Source organism: Pseudophryne corroboree (genome assembly GCF_028390025.1).
Source record: "Pseudophryne corroboree isolate aPseCor3 chromosome 3 unlocalized genomic scaffold, aPseCor3.hap2 SUPER_3_unloc_1, whole genome shotgun sequence".
Classification (NCBI taxonomy): Eukaryota; Metazoa; Chordata; class Amphibia; order Anura; family Myobatrachidae; genus Pseudophryne; species Pseudophryne corroboree.
Genome location: NW_026967493.1, coordinates 7,409,763 through 7,425,966, shown reverse-complemented (window position 1 = coordinate 7,425,966; position 16,204 = coordinate 7,409,763). Strand labels below are relative to the sequence as shown.

The window sequence follows — 16,204 nt, the reverse complement described above, 5'->3', positions numbered from 1 at the left end:
TATAACCACTGCACAGCAAAAGACCCGAACCGGAGTATCAGCTGCGCTCAGGTTACTCCGCTAGCACTTGTCTCCCGGTTGCCATGACGACGTGGCAGCACAGGGCAGGAGACCCTAACAGGGGGAGAGCAGGAGTATAATAGGGGCTGATGGCTCCTGATGTAGGAGATACACCAGAGAGAGTGGGGGGGGAGACTGGTCAGATCTCTGGGCTGGAACAGACAGTGACATGAAGTGAGGGGGAGAACAGGAGTCTAATAGGGGCTGATTGCTCTGATGTATGAGATAAACCAGAGAGTGTGGGGAGGAAACTGGTCAGATCTCTGGGCTGGTAACACACAGTGACATGATGTGAGAGGACTAGCAGGAGTATAATAGGGGCTGATGGCTCCTGATGTATGAGATACACCAGACAGTGTGGGGAGGAGACTGGTCAGATCTCTGGGCTGGTAACACAGTAACATGATGTGAGGGGGAGAGCAGGAGTATAATAGGGGCTGATGGCTCCTGATGTATGAGATACACCAGAGAGTGCGGGTAGGAGACTGGTCAGATATCTGGGCTGGTAACACACAGTGACATGATGTAAGGGGGAGAGCAGGAGCATAATAAGGACTGATGGCTCCTGATGTATAAGATACACCAGAGAGTGTGGGGAGGAGACTGTTCAGATCTCTGGGTTGGTAACACACAGTGACATGATATGAGGGGGAGAGCAGGAGTATAATAGGGGCTGATGGCTCCTGATGTATGAGATACACCAGAGAGTGTGGGGAGGAGACTGGTCAGATCTCTGGGCTGGTAACACACAGTGACATGATGTGAGGGGGGGAGCAGGAGTATAATAGGGGCTGATGGCTCCTGATGTATGAGATACACCAGAGAGTGTGGTGAGATAGTTTGTCTCATTCGGTGTAGGATAAGAGATTGCTTTAGTGACAGAACAAGGAGAATATGTGACTCTGTACTTAGTGATTATTACTCACCTGTGCTGATACCTGTAGGGATTTCCTTCACCTTACACTGTTGATCACTCCTCACATCCGTCTCATCTTCTCCCTCTGTATCTTCTACTGTATCATAATTCAGATCTTCACCCTAAATAAACCACAACACATTAATATTGTCTGATTTATTAGAATGAGAGTAAACCCTCAGTGACCGAAGTATATTATACCTTTGAGGCCAGACCATATTTCATGTTTTCTATGTGTTGGTTATAATACACTTTGGGACAGATGTATTAAGCCTGGAGAAGTGATAAAGCAGTGATAAGTACAAGGTGATAACGCACCAACCAATCAGCTCCTGTCATTTTTCAAACCCTTAATAATTGGCTGGTGCGTTATCACCTTCCACTTCTCACTGTTTTGTCACTTCTCCAGGCTTAATACATCTGTCCCTTTATTTTGTTACTGCTCTGTTCATCGTAGTGATTTTTATCATTGAGGGGTTGGAAGAAATGAGTTTCTTTTATTGTCACAACAAAAGTACTCTAGAGATCACATAGCGTAGAGTCATTATCATTTGTTAGGCGTTAGACCCCACAGTCAGTATGACTACTCATAATACAGTTTAAACATAATAACAAGTACATGCAAGGAATATAAACACAAGATAGAACATAAAGGGGGCCCTGCCTGTTACCGCTAACATTCTAGTGGGAAGGAGCACAGTAGATAGAATAGGAGCTAATGAGATAAGAATGAAGAGTGTGTGGAAGGAGTAGTCTCAAGAAAGGACAGGTAGAGCGCACAGAGGGACTAGTCCCAAGTGGGTGTTGGATAGACTATAGTAGACAGGGGGTTTTGAGGTGCTGCTTGAAATATTTGAGGTTGGGAGAGTCTGGTCAGCCATGGTAAAGACAGTGAGGAGCAGCTCAGAAGGAGTCTTGAAGGCTAAAGTGACAGATGTTTATCAGAGAGGAGGACTAGCCAAATGAGAGGCTGGAAGGAGAAAGGCAAGAGTTGTGTTATATTCTTACGCAGGTTACGCGGGTAATGTGGAGCCAGTATCTGGATTTACAGGGAGGCTCTGCAGATGAGGAGCAGCGGGATAAAAAGATCAGTCTTGCTGCTGCATTGCTGATTACAGAGGAGACATACTGGTGAGGGGAAACCCAAATAAGAGGAGGTTGCAGTAGTCAAAAAGGAGAGTTAGGGTAAGACTTACCATTGTTAAATCTCTTTCTGCGAGGTACACTGGTTTCCACAGGGAACAACATCGGGGTGTAGAGTTGGATCTTGATCCGAAGCACCAGCAGGCTAAAGCTTTGATTGTTCCCAGGATGCACTGCACCGCCTCCTCTATAGCCCCGTCTCCAGGCACTGAAGCTCAGTTTTGTTAACCAGTCCAATGCAGTAGCAGGTAAAATAGAGCCGGTAGATGTTAGCCACATAGAACCACATTCTTACGACAGGAGAAGGTACCAGCGGCTAATGCCATACAAACCCAAAGAAGCTAAGTGCGTCAGTGTACCTCGCAGAAAGAGATCTAACAATGGTAAGTCTTACCATAAATCTCCTTTTCTGCAGCGGGGTACACTGGTATTCCACAGGGAATAACATCGGGGATGTCCTAAAGCAGTTCCTCATGGGAGGGAATGCACTGTAGCCGGCACAAGAACCCAGCGTCCAAAGGAAGCATCCTGGGAGGCGGAAGTATCAAAGGCATAGAACCTGATGAACGTATTCACTGAGGACCATGTAGCCGCCTTGCACAATTGTTCAGCAGATGCGCTACGGCGGGCCGCCCAAGAAGGTCCAACAGACAGAGTAGAATGGGCCTTGATAGCAGCAGGAGCTGGGAGTCCAGCCTGTGCATAAGCTTGTGCAATCACCATTCTAATTCATCTGGACAAGGTCTGCTTATTCGCAGGCCAGCCACGTTTGTGAAAACCAAAAAGTACAAAAAGAGAATCTGATCTCCTGATAGAGGCAGTTCTCTCCACATATATACGGAGAGCCCGTACCACATCCAAAGACCGCTCTTTGGAGGATAAACCCAGGAGAGATAAAGGCCAGAACCAAAATCTCGTGAAAAGATGACACCACCTTAGGTAGATAACCAGGGCGAGTTCTAAGAACTGCCCGGTCACAGTGAAAGATCAGAAAGGGTGGACGACAGGACAAAGCGCCTAAGTCCGACGCTCTCCTAGTAGAGGCAATAGCTAACAGAAAAATTACCTTAAGCGTAAGGCATTTAAGGTCCACAGACTCAAGAGGTTCAAAAGGAAACTCTTGAAGGCATTAAGAACAACAAACAGATACCATGGAGCCACAGGAGGGACATAGGGAGGCTGAATCCGTAGTACGTCCAGAGTGAATGTATGAATGTCAGGAATAGATACAATTTTTCGCTGAAACCACACCGACAAGGCAGAAATGTGGACCTTGAGGGAGGCCAGGCGAAGTCCTAAATCCAGGCCTTGTTGCAAAAAAGCCAGAAGTCTGGAAGTACTAAACTTGTATGCATCGTAATTCTTAGCAGCACACCAGGTGAAGTAAGTATTCCAGACCCTATAATAAATCCGTGCAGAAGTCAGTTTGCGGGCCTTCAACATAGTTTGAATAACCACCTCAGAAAATCCCTTTGGCCCTCAGGAGTGAAGCTTCAAGAGCCACACCGTCAGAGCCAGTCTGGCCAGGTCCTGGTAAACACAAGGGCCCTGAACGAGGAGGTCTGGGCATTGAGGAAGTATTAGAGGACACTCGATTGAGAGACCCTGCAGGTCTGAGAACCCATGCCATCTGGGCCACGCTGGAGCAACTAGAAGCAGTATTCCTCGTTCTTGCTTGAACTTCCGTAGTACCTTGGGCAGGAGTGACACTGGAGGAAACACGTATGGCAGCCGAAAGTTCCATGGAATTGCCAGTGCATTCACAAACGCTGCTTGAGGATCCCTTGTCCTTGCTCCGAAGACTGGAACCTTGTGATTGTGTCGAGACGTCATCAGGCCTACATCTGGTATACTCCACTTGTCCACAAGGAGTTGGAGGACCTCCGGATGAAGACTCCACTCCCCGGCATGCACGTCCTGACGACTGAGGAAGTACGTTTTCCAGTTGAGGACCCCCGGAATGAACACTGCCGATATTGCTGGCAGATGGCGTTCCACCCATCGAAGAATTTTTGACAATTCCATCATTGCCATGTGGCTTTGAGTGCCACCTTGATGATTTATGTATGCCAACGTGGTGGCGTTGTCTGATTGTACTTGAACAGGTTGTTCTGTAAGAAATTTAAATAAAGAGGGGAAGGGGAAATTGGGAATTTTGGAAACCGCACTGGAAAACCACAATTACTTTTAGTAAAATTTATTGTTTAACCAACATCTGGCTCTATCAGCATTTAATTGAGCTATGCACTTAGTTGGCGGTGCACCCAGATATTCAGTCCAGAAGACTATAATGAACAAAAAAAACAGTCCTCTCTGCTTCTGCAGAGAAAACTAGAGAAAAAGAAGACCTTATCTTTTTCTGGGGCACGCTTTATGAAATATATGTTATAATTAAAATTAATTCTTTATTGATCACTATTAAAGATTCTAGGCTTTATCATGATCTAGTCATATCAGGCATAAAAATTTGCCGAATGTCAAGCGATAATCTCTATATCATTATCCGTGCCCGGGTATCCCTGATATAAATATATCTACCGATAGGTGTACTTTAGGGATATGATCACTTTATCTCCTCCACCGAAATTTACAATAGATCAAAAATTACCAAAATATATTTTTGGGGAGTTTGTATGTACTCCTTTTTGTGCAATAAGTGAAAATTACAAAAATTTCAAAACATTTTTTTTTTGGCAGTTTGTATGTACTCCTTTTTATTATGGTCTGCTCAAAGAAAATTATTTTAAAATAGAACACATAATGTGCTTGTCCCCTCGCAATTATATATGTGAGCAGGACACCTTACATATGGCTTATTCACATGGATTTAAACCAACACCACTGTATAAAATATACTCTTACTCCACACCACTGTATCGTTATGGTTCTTATGATCAAACACTTATACTTAATCCCTTTATTCTATCTTGCTGTTATTCCACACCACTGCACCACTGGATCTTGGTTAAATAAAAAAACCCAGTGGTATCCACAGGGTATATCAAATATGAATTGGTTCTCTTCAAATAATCCAAATGTTAAATAAATGAATTATTCTATGGGGTATATGCAATTGTGGTCGAATTCCCGAAATTGGCGAATTTCGGGTCATTTTCGACCAAAAAAAAAAATTCGCCTATGCAATGCAGTGCTTTCCGACCAAAAAACGGACTTTCAAAATTCGACTTTTTGAAATTCGACTTTTTGAAAATTCGACTTTTCTGCAATGATACAAGTGCTGCAATTCGACCAAAGCATATTCAATTCAAGTTTGGAAATTCGACAGAAGTGCTTTTAGACAGCAAATTCGTCATTTTCAATCCGCCACACTTTGGAGGGTGAAAACAAATAAAAAAATTTTAAACATGTTTTTTTTGGTGTTTTTTTTTTGGGGAATAGCAGATCTATTTACATTAGAAGGGATTAGGTACTTTTTTTTTTGGGGGGGAGGCACAAATATTATTTATATATTTTTTAAAATATTATTTTTTATTTATTTATTTTTTTATTGCTGGAACGGTAAAATCAGAAAAAAAAATGGCGTGGGGTCCCCCCTCCAAAGCATAACCAGCCTCGGGCTCATTGAGCTGGTCCTGGTTCTAAAAATGCGGGGAAAAAATTGACAGGGGATCCCCCGTATTTTTAAAACCAGCACCGGGCTCTGCGCCTGGTGCTGGTGCCAAAAATACGGGGGACAAAAAGAGTAGGGGTCCCCCGTATTTTTAACACCAGCATCGGGCTCCACTAGCTGGACAGATAATGCCACAGCCGGGGGTCACTTTTATGCCGTGCCCTGCGGCCGTGGCATCAAATATCCAACTAGTCACCCCTGGCCGGGGTACCCTGGGGGAGTGGGGACCCCTTCAATCAAGGGGTCCCCCCCCCCCAGCCACCCAAGGGCCAGGGGTGAAGCCCGAGGCTGTCCCCCCCCATCCAATGGGCTGCGGATGGGGGGGCTGATAGCCTTTGTGATAAAAAAAAGATATTGTTTTTTCCATTAGTACTACAAGTCCCAGCAAGCCTCCCCCGCAAGCTGGTACTTGGAGAACCACAAGTACCAGCATGCGGGAGAAAAGCGGGCCCGCTGGTACCTGTAGTACTACTGGGGAAAAAATACCCACATAAAAACAGGACACACACACCGTCGACAGTAAAACTTTATTTCACACTACCGACACACACATACTTACCTATGTTCACACGCCGACATCGGTCCTCTTCTCCATGTAGAATCCACGGATACCTGAAAAGCAAAGTTCAATATACTCACCTCAGGGTCCAGAGATAAATCCACGTACTTGGCAAAAAAAGAAAACGCAAATACCCGCTCCAGAACGGACTGAAAGGGGTCCCATGCTGACACATGGGACACCTTTCCACGAATGAGACCTGTCAGTGACAGCTGTCACTGACAGGTCTCTAAGCCAATCTGGAAGCGCAACTTCGTTGCGCTCACCTGATTGGCTGATCGCTGTGACAGCGCATCGCACAGCTCCCTCCATTATATTCAATGGTGGGAACTTAGCGGCTAGCGGTGAGGTCACCCGCCGGTCAGCGGCTGACCGGCGGGTGACCCCACCGCTAGCCGCAAAGTTCCCACCATTGAAAGTAATGGAGCGGCTTTGCGAGGCGCTGTCAGAGTACAGACGGCGTCCAGCCAATCAGGTGAGCGCCACGGCAGTAGCGCTTCCTGATTGGCTGAAGGGACATCAGTGACAGGAGTCACGTGATGTCCCGGCATTCGGGGAAAGGAGTCTAATGTGAAAACATTGGACCCCTTTCATTAGTCCGGTGGATCGTGTTCGGTTTGTTTTTTTACAAAGTACGTGGATTTACCTCTGGACCTGGACCTCTGGACGCTGGAAGGTGAGTATAATTTTTTGACAGGTACCCTCGGATCGTCGGAGATCGTTGCAGTCGGCGTGTCAACACAGGTAAGTATGTGTGTGTCGGCGTATGAAATAAAGTTTTACTATCAAGGTGTGTGTGTCCTGTTTTTATTTGGGTATTTTTTTCCCAGTAGTACTACAGGTACCAGCGGGCCCGTTTTTCTCCCGCATGCTGGTACTTGTGGTTCTCCAAGTACCAGCTTGCGGGGGAGGCTTGCTGGGACTTGTAGTACTAATGGAAAAAACAATATCTTTTTTTTTAACACAAAGGCTATCAGCCCCCCCATCCGCAGCCCATTGGATGGGGGGGGACAGCCTCGGGCTTCACCCCTGGCCCTTGGGTGGCTGGGGGGGGGGGACCCCTTGATTGAAGGGGTCCCCACTCCCCCAGGGTACCCCGGCCAGGGGTGACTAGTTGGATATTTGATGCCACGGCCGCAGGGCACGGCATAAAAGTGACCCCCGGCTGTGGCATTATCTGTCCAGCTAGTGGAGCCCGATGCTGGTGTTAAAAATACGGGGGACCCCTACTCTTTTTGTCCCCCGTATTTTTGGCACCAGCATCAGGCGCAGAGCCCGGTGCTGGTTTTAAAAATACGGGGGATCCCTGGCCGATTTTTCCCCTGCATTTTTAGAACCAGGACCAGCTCGATGAGCCCGAGGCTGGTTATGCTTTGGAGGGGGGACCCCACGCCATTTTTTTTTCGGGTTTTTCCCCGTTTTTTCCCGTTTTTTAAAATCGCGGCAAAATCCGCCAAATCGGCCGATTTTCGCCCGCGACTCTGGCGAATCCGTTTTTCATTGCATATGGTGAATTCCGGAAGCCACCTTCCGGAATTCACCTGGCGAATTTGGTCGAATTGAAAAAACGGCGATAATTGCCGCGAATTCGCCCGCTATTGCATATACCCCTATATATTCATACTTGCTACCAAATCTATACTTTATGGAGAACATACATCCCACATAAGAAATTTCAGATCGAGCTGACTTACAAATCCTTGTCAGTGCCCGCTAGATCACAGTTTAATATGCACTAAATGTTTTCATATGCATGTGGAAATTCCGGATCTACTATTCCAACTGGTGGGTGCACAATTGCTATGTACCAAATGCATTCACATGTATAAATCCTCACATATGTGGAATTTCAAAATCCAACCAAAATGAATCTGTATATACACAAAATTACTGCGAAAACCTGTTTACTGAGACACATATATCCAACATAGAAAATTGCAGATCCAGCTATTTATAATTCAATTGATTTCATATATATATATACACACCTATAGAATTTGCTAGAAAACCCACATAGAGGAGTCAGCTACTAATTTTCCTTAATGCTGCACTAGGAGCCCTGATGTCTACTGTTGATTACAGAGACAACGCAGGGAATCCCGGCTGCTAAAATGAGTAAGCCTTCTGCTATAAAGAGAAGACAGAAAAGGATACTCTGTGGATACAATAGTATAAAAGTGGAGTGGAAAAAACGTTTGATCGTGTATACTTTACATATACAGTGGTGGTCCAGCGGCGTTAAATCACGGTGAGGAGAGATCGTGACCACCGGCGTTCGTGTCCGTGAAGACCGGAAGTCGGAGCCGGCCCGGAGCGGAAGTGACGTACGTTTCGCTTTCCTAAGCTTGTTCACAGTGGAATAACAGCAAGATAGAATAAAGGGATTAAGTATAAGTGTTTGATCAAAAGAACCATAACGATACAGTGGTGTGGAATAAGAGTATATTTTATACAGTGGTGTTGGTTTAAATCCATGTGAATAAGCCATATGTAAGGTGTCCTGCTCACATATATAATTGCGAGGGGACAAGCACATTATCTGTTCTATTTTAAAATAATTTTCTTTGAACAGACCATAATAAAAAGGAGTACATACAAACTCCAACAAAAAAAGAAATTTTTGAAATTTTTTTTAATTTTCACTTATTGCACAAAAAGGAGTACATACAAACTCCAAAAAAATATATTTTGGTAATTTTTGATCTATTGTAAATTTCGGTGGAGGAGATAAAGTGATCATATCCCTAAAGTACACCTATCGGTAGATATATTTATATCAGGGATACCCGGGCACAGATAATGATATAGAGATTATCGCTTGACATTCTGCAAATTTTTATGCCTGATATGACTAAATCATGATAAAGCCTAGAATCTTTAATAGTGATCAATAAAGAATTAATTTTAATTATAACATATATTTCATAAAGCGTGCCCCAGAAAAAGATAAGGTCTTCTTTTTCTCTAGTTTTCTCTGCAGAAGCAGAGAGGACTGTTTTTTTTTGTTCTGTAAGAAAGGCAGGACCAGTGTCAACGCATTGAACACTGCCCACAATTCCAGAAAGTTTATCAGGAGGAGAGATTCCTCCCTGGTCCACCGACCCTGGAGAGAGTGTTGCTTCAACACCACGCCCCAACCCCACAGACTGGCATCCGTCGTTACGAGAAGCCAGTTGGAGATCCAGAAGGAACGACCCCTGCTCAATTGTTGGTCCTGGAGCCACCAATTCAGTGACAGACGAACCTCCGGAGTCAAGGAGATCATTTGAGACCTGATCCGGTGAGGCAGGCCATCCCACTTGGAAAGGATTAACCTCTGCAGAGGGTGGGAATGAAATTGAGCGGACTCTACCATGTCGAAAGCCGACACCATGAGGCCTAGTACTTGCATTGCCGAGTGTATAGACACTCGTGGGCGAGAGAGGAAGCATCTGATTCTGTCCTGAAGTTTCAGGACCTTCTCTGGAGACAAGAACAAATGTTGGTTGTGTGTGTCCAGTAATGCCCCCAGGTGCACTATGCTCTGAGCAGGGACCAGTGAGGATTTCTTCCAGTTGTTGAGCCACCCGTAGGCTTGTAGGAAGTGGACCCTCAGTTCCAGATGACGGAGGAGTACCTCTGGGGAGTTCGCCAGGATCAACAAGTGGTCCAGATATGGCAGGATCCTGATACCCTGACGGCGGAGAAGGGCCGTCATGACCGCCACGACCTTGGTAAAGATCTGAGGAGCCGTGGTCAGTCCGAAAAGCAAGGCTTAGAACTGATGATGAAGGTTGCCAATAGCAAACCATAGATATTGCTGATGCGACATGGCAATAGGTATGTGTAGGTAAGCATCTTGTATGTCCAGGGATACCATATAGTCCTTGGGTTCCAAAACCAGTACAATAGAGCGCAGAGTTTCCATACAGAATTTGTACACCCTCACAAATTTGTTCAAAGATTTGAGGTTGAGTATAGGCCGGGAGGATCCATTCGGCTTCGGAACTAGAAACAGAGTCGAATAGTATCCCCTGCCTCTCTGAGACAGAGGCACCGGCACAATCACTCCTGTATCGTGGAGGGATTGTACAACCAAATGTAGTTTGTGCTTTTAACGGATCCGAAGGGATAACTGTTGAGCAAAACTGGCGAGGGGGAAGTCTCTTGAAAGAGATTGTGTACCTGTGAGGGACCACTTCCTGCACACAGGCATCCAAAGTGGTCTTTAACCATACCTGAGCGAACTGCAGAAGTCGGCCTCCCACCCTGGGGTCCCCCAGGGGGAGGCCCGCCCTGTCATGCAGCAGGCTTGTCCGGTTTGGAAGCAGGCTGACGGGCGGCCCAAGAACGTTTAGGTTTTGGCTTAATGGATTTGGAAGTGCGAGCCTGTCTCGGGTACGCCTGACCCTTTGCTTTACCTGGAGGTCAAAAGGAATGAAATGTAGTACTCTTAGCCTTTGGAGCCGAATGATTAGTAATTGGGAATAACGCAGTTTTGGCCGACGCCAAGTCAGTCACAATCTTGTTCAGATCATCTCCAAATAGTATATCTCCCTTAAAAGGGAGCATCTCCAATGTCTTCTTAGAGTCCGGGTCCACCGACCAGGACCGTAACCACAGAATCCGGCGAGCCAGGATAGACGTAGTAGATGCCTTGGCCACCATAACGCCTGCATCAGAGGCCGCCTCCTGAATATAGTGGGAGGCTGTGGTAATATATGACAGATATTGTCTGGCAGTGTCAGAAAAATTCAGAGGTAGCTCTTCCTCAATTGCTTGAACCCATGCTTTAATGCCTTTTGCTGCCATAGTGGTTCTATGTACAGCAATTGTAAGAGTGTAAATAGACTACAAGCAACCCTCCACACGCTTATCCGTCGGTTCCTTCAAAGAGGTGACGGTGGTGACAGGCAGAGTAGATGATACCACTAGACGGGCTACATGTGAGTCCACCGGCGGTGGAGTTTCCCACTTGTTACTCAACTCCGCAGAGATAGGATATCGAGCTAGCATCTTTTTAGTCAGGGAAAATGTATTTCCTGGATAAGACCAGGATTCCTGACATATGTCAATTAAATGGTCAGAATGTGGTAAGACTAATTTAGTAACCTTCTGACGTTTGAACTTATCAGGTTTCTTAGACGTATCAGGAGGGTCAATCTCCTGAAGAATCAGCTTGATAGCTTCCACTAGGTCAGGAACATCAACCTGTGTTGTAGACTCTTCACCAGAAGCAGCAGTATCAGCATCTGATGGATCAGTATATTCCCCATCCAAATCGGAAGAATCATCCGAAATATTAGTGGATTGTGAGGAAGAAAGGGCCCACTTAGATGACCCTTTGGTCCCAGTAGGGCGAGGGTTAGGTTTTTGTTCAACCAAGGACTGATTTAATTGCTGTAACTGGGTTGACAGAGTATCCGCCCATGGTGGATTAACTACAGGGACAATATGTGGCTGTAACGGCACAGGAGGTCCCACAGGGGGCGTAAGTCGTGTTACAAGCGTAGTCAGCATATTTGAAAATGCAGCCCAAGGTGGATCCTGATTTGCCATAGGTGCTGCGGGCTGACTAGGGGGTGCAGAACACCCAGTACCTGAACCCTCATCAGAAATCTATTCCTCAGGTAAATCCGTGGTGCCAGCACTGCATGATGCAGGAGCGTCTGCGGATTTCCCGCTCTGTGTAGCAGACATTATTGGGAATGCAGACTTAGGGCGTACCAGTACAATATAGCCAGACAAACACAATACCTGACAAAAAACCCCTAAGATATGTGACCGCAATTGCAGAGCACAAACAGAGGATTTAAGCGGTATGAGTGACTGAAACACAGTGAAAAATACAAAACAGTATATCCTGTGGAACACTATATGGTATATGAGACCCTGATGCACTTAGAACCCCAGGGTACAGAATATAGTGATAGCAATATGTGTGTTACACAGAATAGAAACCACACAGCAGCTATAGGCACACACAGTCACAGGTACAATGCAGAAATGATTACATATAAAAAATAAAACTGCACTGGAGTAGTAATACTACATATAGAAATGTATGTATACAGATATAACAATGCACAGTAACCACTGGATGTATATCACAGAATACTTGTACTAAATATTCATATAGCAGTACACTTGTTCTTAACTAATGCTGTCTAAACGACATGTAGAATACTTCAGTGTCCTGTAAATGCACAGCGCTGATGAGACAGGCGGCTTTACAGAGGAGACAGTGCCCAACAGTCCCAGGATCAGCGGAGCTCTGTGGCACAAATGCTGACAGGGAGTGAGGGAGAGAGAGAGAGAGAAGCAGCTCCAGGGCAGGAACATCTGCTGTAGATGATGCCTGGATCTGGGGGCGGGGTTACGGGTCAGCGCCTTATCCCCTATGCTGGTCCTCATCACCGGGTACTATGGAGCCTATAATAAACGGATTTTAGTAAATCCGACCTGTGATCCCTGCCCTGGTGGATATAGTGGGGTCCCTGCACGGCCACAGTGTCCACGCCAGCAGCGCGGTCCGTCTCCTGGGACCGCGACTGGATCGCGATTTTGGCAGGTCCCACCTGGAGGACCCCCTTACCTCCTCCCTGATGTGCAGGCACGCGAGCCAGGAAAGCAGCAGCGGTGATGTGTGCAAGTTCCCAGCAACCAGGGCGCGGGATTATGCAGCGCCGCTGGGAGAGGTGATGGAGCCGCAGCATAGAATGTCAACATGACATACACAGCATGCGGCCCTTGAAGTCTTCCTTCTTCTTAAAAAGCTCTTATTAGGGATGCCTAGCGCAGCCCCCCCCTGTTAGTGACCTGCACTGCAGGCAGCAACTTACAAACTAAGCTCCAGTGCCTGGAGGCGGGGCTATAGAGGAGGCGGTGCAGTGCATCCTGGGAACAGTCAAAGCTTTAGCCTGTTGGTGCCTTGGATCAAGATCCAACTCTACACCACAATGTTATTCCCTGTGGAATACCAGTGTACCCCGCTGCGGAAATAATGAATGAGACAGTTTGTAATGTCCTGACTCAGAAAGAGGCATGTTTTGGCAAATTATGAAGGAGTCAAAAGGACTGTACAAGGGACTGGATGTGTGGGGTGAAGCTGAGGAGGGGGGTGATGCTAAGACGGAAAAAGACAGTGACTTCCATTTTGAACATAGTGCGTCTGAGGTAGAGATGGTCAATCTGATGGCCACATAGAGAGAAAAGTAGAGAAGCCAGGGTACATAGATCTGAGTGATACCTACATAGAGGTAGAAGTAAAAATCAAAATAGCATATAATATTTATGAGAAGAGGTGAAAAGAGAATAGCAGAGGGCGGAGAACAGATCAGTGAAGGACCCCAAGAGATAAGAATAAGAAGAGGAGAGGAGAGCAGGAGTCAGAAGTAGAGACGGAAGGACTGTGAAAAAAGGTAGGAGGTGAACCAGAAGAGCACAGTGCTGTGAAAGACAAATGGGTGAAGAGTGTCTATGAGAAGAAAGTGGCGGACTGCACTGAAAGCTGCAGAAAGGTCAAAGAATATGAGCGGGGAGAAGTGGTCCTTTGACGTAGCCACAAGTTCCATGGTCAGTTTGGTGAGTGCAATCTTTGTGGGATGGAAATCTGGTTTGAAAAGGTTGACAAGGGGTCACTGATGAGAAAGTGGGTCAGGCTGTAGTAGACAAGCTGTACAAGGTGTTTGAAAGAAAAGGGAGCAGAGAGATGGTACAGTAGCTGAATCTTCTGTATTCGCTGAGAATCTCAATTCAATCTACCTGACCCTCCTGTGGGACACTGTGATTCTCCTCTGTATGATCCTGGGAATAAAGAGGACGGGGACATCTCTCTGGGGTATTCCTGTTACCTAATACACCTGTAGAAAACACAGTGACTGAGTACATTGTATATATGTCATTATCAGGTGATGAATATGCAGTCAGGTCCATAAATATTGGGACATCGACTCAATTCTCATATTTTGGGCTGAATACACCACCACAATGGATTTGAAATGAAACAAACAAGATGTGCTTTATAACTGCAGACTTTCCGCTTTAATTCGAGGGTCTTTACATCCATATCAGGTGAACGGTGTAGGAATTACAACGGTTTCTATATGTACCTCCCACTTCTTAAGGGCCAAAAGTAATGGGACAAACTAAACAATCCTAAATCAAACTTTCACTTTTTAATACTTTGTTGCAAATCCTTTGCAGTCAATTACAGCCTGAAGTCTGGAACGCATAGACATCACCAGATGCTGGGTTTCATCCCTGGAGATGCTCTGCCAGGCCTCTACTGTAAATGTCTTCAGTTCCTGCTTGTTCTTGGGGCATTTTCCCTTCAGTTTTGTCTTCATCAAGTGAAACGCATGCTCAATCGGATTCAGGTCAGGTGATTGACTTGACCATTGCATAACATTCCACTCATTTGCCTTAAAAAACTCTTTGGTTGCTTTCGCAGTATGCGGGTCATTGTCCATCTGCACTATGATGCGCCGTCCAATGAGTTCTGAAGCACTTGACTGAATATGAGCAGATAATATTACCCGAAACACTTCAGAATTCATCCAGCTGTTTTTGTCAGCAGTCACATTATCAATAAATACAAGTTAACCAGTTCCATTGACAGCCATACATGCCAACGCTTTGACACTGCCACCATGCTTCACAGATGAGGTGGTATGTTTTGGATCATGAGCAGTTCCTTTCCTTCTCCATACTCTTCTCTTCCCATCACTCTGGTACAAGTTGATCTTTGTCTCATCTGTCCATAGGATGTAGTTCCAGAGCTGTAAAGGCTTTTTTAGGTGTTGTTTGGCAAACTCTAATCTGGTCTTCCTGTTTTTGTGCTCACCAATGGTTTACATCTTGTGGTGAACCCTCTATATTCACTCTTGTGAAGTCTTCTCTTGATTGTTGACTTTGACACATATACACCTACCTCCTGGAGAGTGTTTTTGATCTGGGAAACTGTTGTGAAGGGGTTTTTCTTCACCAGGGAAATATTTTTTCTGTCATCCACCACAGTTGTTTTCTGTGGTCTTCCGGGTCTTTTGGTGTTGCTGAGCTCTCCGGTGCGTTCTTTCTGTTTAAGAATGCTCCAAACTAAAAAACAAACACTCAAGGAAGGAATATGAAGCACTCATATACCTGATCGTCAGTATCCTGGATATCCACATCCTGTATATCCTGCACATCTAATCCCGCCTCATCTAATTGAGGCATATCATCATCAAAGTCCTGTAACACAGAGGCTAGCATTCTCTTTTTTGCAGCCTGTTGGGGGGGACTAAAGGACGGGGCTTGGGAAGGGATTACAGCCCTGGAAAGCCCTTCCACTGACTTTGCCAATGAGACTGCCCATGCAGGTTCTGGCGCCGGTACCGGGACAAGTTGTCGGAACCGGGCCGCCTCCCTATCTTCCCGAGAGGCTTTAAGTTCCCCAGTCAGCAGGGACATCACCTCTGTGAGTTGTGTCGTCCATGTCGGGGCGCTCTGGGGTTCTGAGGAGGGCTGAGTCGATGGCTGTGACTCCTCACCTGCAACCTGACCCTGCTTTTGTGTTGCCTTGGAGCCTTTGGTGGCCATGGCAGCACCTAAACTTGATACCCTTCCCCCACAGTTGCTATAGTCAGAATGGGAGGGAGGGGAGGGAAGCAGGGAAGAACGTAGCCACAGCAGCCCGATCTGTCCTGCACTATACTGAGTGCAGTGACAGGCTTTAATAAACAAATAGAGTACCTTGCAGTGCCCCCGAATGCCCCCCTTCCCCACTGTAACTGCTCTCTGTGTCTGCGTGGCCTCCGTCCCGCGCTGCTGCTGACTGGAAAGGACGGGTCCCCAGCGTGCGCTACTTCGGCGCGCATAGCGGGACTAAGCCCCGCCCCCCTCCCGACGGCGCCAAATTCAAAGTTGCTCTGTCTCT

At 46.2% G+C, this 16,204-nt stretch overlaps 1 protein-coding gene across 1 annotated transcript in view; it reads right to left on the bottom strand.

The window, feature by feature from the left end:
- Positions 1-16,204, bottom strand: part of LOC134983104 (oocyte zinc finger protein XlCOF7.1-like) — a 163,768-nt gene that overhangs the window by 113,310 nt on the left and 34,254 nt on the right. Inside the window, exons 7-8 of the mRNA XM_063948805.1 lie at positions 14,053-14,150; positions 987-1,098 (exon numbers count right to left, since the gene is read on the bottom strand). Coding sequence (XP_063804875.1) covers positions 987-1,098; positions 14,053-14,150 — 210 coding nt within the window. The remainder of the gene's footprint in view (positions 1-986; positions 1,099-14,052; positions 14,151-16,204) is intronic.